This window comes from Rhinopithecus roxellana, chromosome 9 (assembly GCF_007565055.1).
Source record: "Rhinopithecus roxellana isolate Shanxi Qingling chromosome 9, ASM756505v1, whole genome shotgun sequence".
Classification (NCBI taxonomy): Eukaryota; Metazoa; Chordata; class Mammalia; order Primates; family Cercopithecidae; genus Rhinopithecus; species Rhinopithecus roxellana.
Window position 1 is genome coordinate 140,827,334 of NC_044557.1, and position 5,726 is coordinate 140,833,059.

The 5,726-nt window shown below is 39.0% G+C and overlaps 1 protein-coding gene across 1 annotated transcript; it reads right to left on the reverse strand.

The window, feature by feature from the left end:
- Window positions 1–4,400: 4,400 nt before the first annotated feature.
- LOC104658204 (40S ribosomal protein S4, X isoform-like) lies at window positions 4,401–5,291 on the reverse strand. Its single transcript, XM_010358161.2, has one exon. It carries the CDS (start codon window positions 5,271–5,273, stop codon window positions 4,482–4,484), a length of 792 nt encoding a protein of 263 aa, XP_010356463.2. The 5' UTR covers window positions 5,274–5,291; the 3' UTR covers window positions 4,401–4,481.
- Window positions 5,292–5,726: the final 435 nt, after the last annotated feature.

The window sequence follows — 5,726 nt, forward strand, 5'->3', positions numbered from 1 at the left end:
TGGGACAATTAGATACCTACATGCAGAGTAATGAACTTGAACCCTTACCTCACACCATACACAAAGAGTAACTTGAACTATGTTGTATACTTACAAGTAAGAATTAAACTAAACTATAAAACTCTTAGAAGAAAACATAGGAGTAGTGATCTTGGATTATGTAATAATTTTACAAAAGTAAACACACAGGAAATAAAGAAAAACACTAATAGGCATCACTGAAATTCAAAACCTTTTCACTTCAAAATATACAATCAAGAAAGTAAAAAGGCAAGCCATGGACTAGAAGAAATGTTTGAAAATCATATCTCCAATAATAAACTTATATCTAGAGTATAAAAAGAAAAACTCTTACAACTCCATATTTAAGATAGTAAGATGGTAAACAACCCAATTAAAAACTGGCCAAAGGCTTGGCACAGTTGTTCACACCTGTAGTCCTAGCACTTTGGAAGGTGGAGGTGGGAGGATTGCTTAAATCCAGGAGTTCAAGGCTAGCCTGGGCAACACAGCAAGACCTTGTCTCTACAAAAAAAATATTTTTAAAAAAATTAGCCAGATGTGCTGCTGCACACCTGTAGTCCCAGCTACTTGGGAGAATGAGGTAGATCACTTGACCCTGTGAGGTTGAGGCTGCAGTGGGCCATGATCATGCCACTGCACTCCAGCCTGGGCAACAGAGTAAGACCCCATCTTTTAAAACAAAAACACTACAAAAAATGGGCAAAAGATTTCAATGGACATTTCACCAGAGAAGATATAGAAATGGCCAATACAAACATGAAAAGAAGTTCATCTTCATTACTCATTAGGGATATTCAAATTAAAACCACAATGGAATCCCACTTCGCACCCCTAGAATATCAAATGCAGGCAATGCTAATTGGCAAGGACTTGGAGAAACTGGAAAGAACCTTTATATTGGTGAGAATATTAAATGGTACAGTCACTTATAGAATGTTTCTATCAACCTATGCCACCCTAATGAATTGCTATTCTCTACTCTTTAGAATAGAATCAAGACACTCTTTTATTTACAATTTCAGCAAATAAAAGACAAATAGCCCACGTTTCCCTGTTCCATGACCCAGGAAAAGCAGCAGTAATTGATCACTGAACTCTTTTCCCACCCAGCATACAAAGAGTGTCACAACTTTTCTCAATGGAGAACAATATACAAACATTTCTATTTGTCACCTCCTGATACTTTCACTACTTTTTAGACATCCCACCTGGAATCCCCTTCTTTTAGGACAATATTACCATTCCTGATCTTACACAGGCTACATATTAATCTTATCTGTGAGCTTTAAAAGTTTTAGGAAGGAAAAAATGTCTTGCATATAACCTGAAACTGAACCACAGAAGCTACCATATAACAGACCTGGGCTGGGCGTGTTGGCTCACACCTGAAATCCCAACAATTTGGGAGGCCAAGGTGGGAGGATCACTTGAGGTCAGGAGTTTGAGAGCAGCCTGGCCAACATGGTGAAACTCCGTCTCTAATAAAAATGCACAAATCAGCTGGGCATGGTGACAGGTACCTGTAGTCCCAGCTACTCGGGAGGCTGCATCGGGAGAATTGCTTGAACCCAGAAGGCAAAGGTTGCAGTGAGCCGACATCACACCACTGCACTCCAGCCTGGGTGACAGAACGAGACTTGAAGAAGAAGAAGAAAAAAAACAGACCTGGCCATAAACTTTGTTCTATTAAAAAATATATATGCTGTACTAAATTATTAGTGTATCTTAGTCAAATTTTAGTTTATATCTTTGTCAAATGTAAGATTCAAAATCCCAAGAAAGTTTTTATTATATAAGAAAATAAATTATAAAATCCACATATTAGCTCTCTGCAATAATTCTTAGGGTAATTTTTATTATTATGCAAGTCATGGACAGTCTCATAAAATATTGTATATTTAAGCTGGGCACATTGGCACATATCTGTAGTCCCAGCAGAGGCAAGGATCTTTTGAGCCCAGAAGTTTGAGACCAGACTGGGAATATAGTGAGAACCTATCATTGCTCTCCCTAAAAAAAAGAAAGAAAAGAAAATTCTACATAATGAACTAATGTTAGAATTACCCAAGAAAAATAAAGAATAGATGCTTTAAAAATCTTGACATTAGATCTCACTGCTTCAAGCTTCTTTATACAGTAAAATTTTATTCATTTTTTGTTGTTAACTCAAGTATATCAGACTCCATTTGGACATCACTACTTTTAACAAGCTATTTTGTACCTCCACTATTATTTGTGAAAAAAAAAATCAGAGCTTCAGTGTTATTTCTCTACTTAACTCTAGTTCATGACCCTTTTTGTTGAGGCTATAATTGTTGCTGAATCTCATAGAGATATTCATAGGAACTTTTTTTTTCATTTCTTTCTCAACCTAAATAGAACCCATAGCCTTGAAATCAACTGCTGGGTTCTTTGTTTTCAACTGCCTTAAATCTTACACTATATCCTCCATAGCTAAGTACAAAATCATGTAAGGCAGACCAAATTTCCTGGAGCTAGTTTAAATGGTACTGTATTCAACAATATTGCAAGTCAAATTGACCTAAGGCAATATAATACATGGTCAGAGTAACAGAGAGTGAGATAAAAGTCTTCATTAGCGATCAAATAACTATTACCTTATCCTTTTGCAGTGTTCTTTTGAGATACACTTAATACACTTCTATCTGTTGATAACAGCAACCCTGAATTAGAAAAAAAATAGTGAGCTGTTCCTATTGAAATGATACCTTAGGCACCTGTTGCCCACAGAAAGTAAACAGGAGGAAACAAATAAATCTGAGATCTGGGTTGTTTTGCTCAAATCACATCATTTCAGGGCACTCTGTGCCATGGGTTGCCACCTTTGTAAAATATTCACCCTGCACAATTTGTTTTGGTGCTCTGCCTCCCCGTAGGTTGTTAATATCAGCCTAACAAAGTACGCAATTAGGCTCCTCTATCTTAGCATAGTTCTTTTGACAAGAAACAACACTGTGAACCTCTGTGTTAACATGAACAGGCGATAAAGAGGGTCAAATAGCCAATCACAGCTGCCAATAGGAGAGTTTCATGAAACACGCAAATCTCAAAGCCAGCCACTTAGCTGAAGCCCCAGGGAGTGGAGTTTGCTTTCTAACTCTCAATGTGTTCTCCTCTTTCCAGTCCTGCCACAAGCACTTTCTCTCTATATAGCTTGGCAGCCCATTAAAGCAAAAAATGCTTTAGTCACTGAAGCAATAAAGTTGAATAATTGCTGCCTTGAGTCTTTCTCCAAGTCATTTGAAGGATGACCATTGTAAGATAGACTTACTTCTGGTAAATGATCTACATTAACGAGTGGGTTATAGAACAGCCGGGAGTAGCTTGGCAAAGTTACTGGCAGTGGCTGTGAAGTGGCAAGTAAATTGCCTAAAGAGAAGCAACTGCCTCAGTTACCAGGGCTCTGCCAAACCTTCATGAGCAATATGGTTTGCCTTGCACTGCTGCTAGCATTTGCTAGGGAACGTCACGTTTTTTGCTTTACATGAACTCATGAAACAATTGCTTTCATAGGCAAAGACAATCATATGGTCACTCAAGACTAAGCATGAGTTACCCCGGGAACATGGGCAAAGACTGTAGGAAATTTCTCACTTTGCAATTTCCTGCGTACCCTAAAGTCATTTCAAATTTAATAGGAGAGATGGAAGAATAAATAATTCTAACCCTAGCAACATGCATGGAGGTATACAGCTTGCACAGGGCACTCCGTGGGCATATGCATTCTCCTTTTTGTTTGCTTCTTTGTTTGTTTTTGAGACAAGGTCTTGGTGTATCACCCAGGCTTGAGTGCAGTGGCACAATCACAGCTCACTGTAACCTCCAATATCGGGGCTCAAACAACCCTCCTGCCTCAGCCTCCCAAGTAGCTGGGACTACAGACACATGCCACCATACTGGTCTTCCATCTGCATTTTCTTATTTGATAAACACAAGCTCTGCCATTTGCTAATTATGTGACTATTGTGAATTTACCCACTTTCTTCTTGCCTACATTTTACCAATTGTAAAGCTAGAGCACTACCCTCTAATGTCCTTGTAAGGATTAAATGAGAAACTGCAGGAAAAAGCAAAAAGCCTCATACTGAGCAAGAATTTGATAACTGTTAGCTTTTAAAAATTCTAATAAAGCATGTAGCAGAAGCACAAAGACACACACAGACTCTTATATAGCCCTCTGGAATTAGAAATTAATATAACTGAAATGGATAGAACCTTACAGTGAATAGAGCAATGCACCATTTTCTATGAAGATTTCAAGAAACAGAATTAGTCTGATGGAGAAAAATGAAAGAGATTTCTGGGGGAGTCAGAGAGGGGAAAAGCACTTTAATGAATATAAGAAATGAGAATTGTTTTTTTTTTTTTTTTTTTTTTTCCTGCCACAATATTTTTAATTACGTACAAAGGTCTGACATGGCACCCAGGGGCCCATTTCACCCACTGCTCTGTTTGGCCGCCAGTCTTTTGTCTCTCTCTTCAGCAATGGTGAGGCGGATACCCTTTCCTCGGGGAAGAGAAATCCATGGTTTGTTGCCCTTGCCAATAACAAAAATGTTGGAAAGTCGAGTGGCAAAGCTGTTGCCATTGGCATCTTTCACGTGAACCACATCAAAAGATCCAGGATGCCTCTCTCTGTTGGTGATCACACCAATTCTTCCCAGGTTAGCACCTCCAGTCACCATACACAGGTTACCAGTGTCGAACTTGATGAAATCAGTAATCTTGCCAGTCTCCAAATCAATCTGAATGGTATCATTCACCTTGATGAGGGGATCGGGGTAGCGGATGGTGCGGGCATCATGAGTCACCAGATGAGGGATTCCTTTTGTGCCCACAAAGATCTTTCTCACTTTGCATAACTTGTACTTGGCCTCCTCAGGTGTAATACGATGTACAGCAAAGCGACCCTTGGTGTCATAGATCAGACGGAAGTTCTCTCCCGTCTTGTCAATGCTGATGACATCCATGAATCCAGCAGGGTAGGTTATATCAGTTCGGACCTTGCCATCGATCTTAATGAACCGCTGCATGCAAATCTTCTTTACTTCATCTCCTGTCAGGGCATACTTAAGTCTGTTCCTTAGGAAAATGATGAGGGGGAGACACTCTCTCAACTTGTGGGGACCGGTGGATGGACAAGGAGCAAACACACTGGTCAATTTATCCAGCATCCAATGCTTTGGAGCTGCTACCCGCTTCAGATGCTTCTTGGGACCACGAGCCATGGCTGCGTTAGGCAAGGAAAGAGCGAGAATTGTTAAATTGTCAATTCTTGGATTCTAGAATGAAACCAAGAAAGGGAGTTTAATCTACTTAAATGACAATTACAGTAGTCTCCCCTTATCCAGTGGAGATGTATTGCAATATCCCCAGTGGATACCTGAAACCATGGACAATACTAAACTCTATATATACACATGCATGAATTTCTTCTTCCTTCTTCACAATTTCACGGATAGAAGATTGTTTTTAACCATAAATCTTGGCCACCTCAGCACATGATTCCTTTTTTCTTTCCTTATTAAGTTAAGAACTTTTGCCTTTTCTCTTTTTAAAAAAAAAATTTTAATTTTTGTGGGTACATAGGAGTATATATTTATGGGGTACACAAGATTTTTGTTTGTTTTTGTTTTTGAGATGGAATCTCACTGTTTCCCAGTCTGGAGTGCAATGATGCA

Coding starts and splice junctions, on each gene's coding strand:
- LOC104658204 (XM_010358161.2), bottom strand. CDS start 5,273: ATGGCTCGTGGTCCCAAGAAGCATCTGAAGCGGGTAGCAGCTCCAAAG.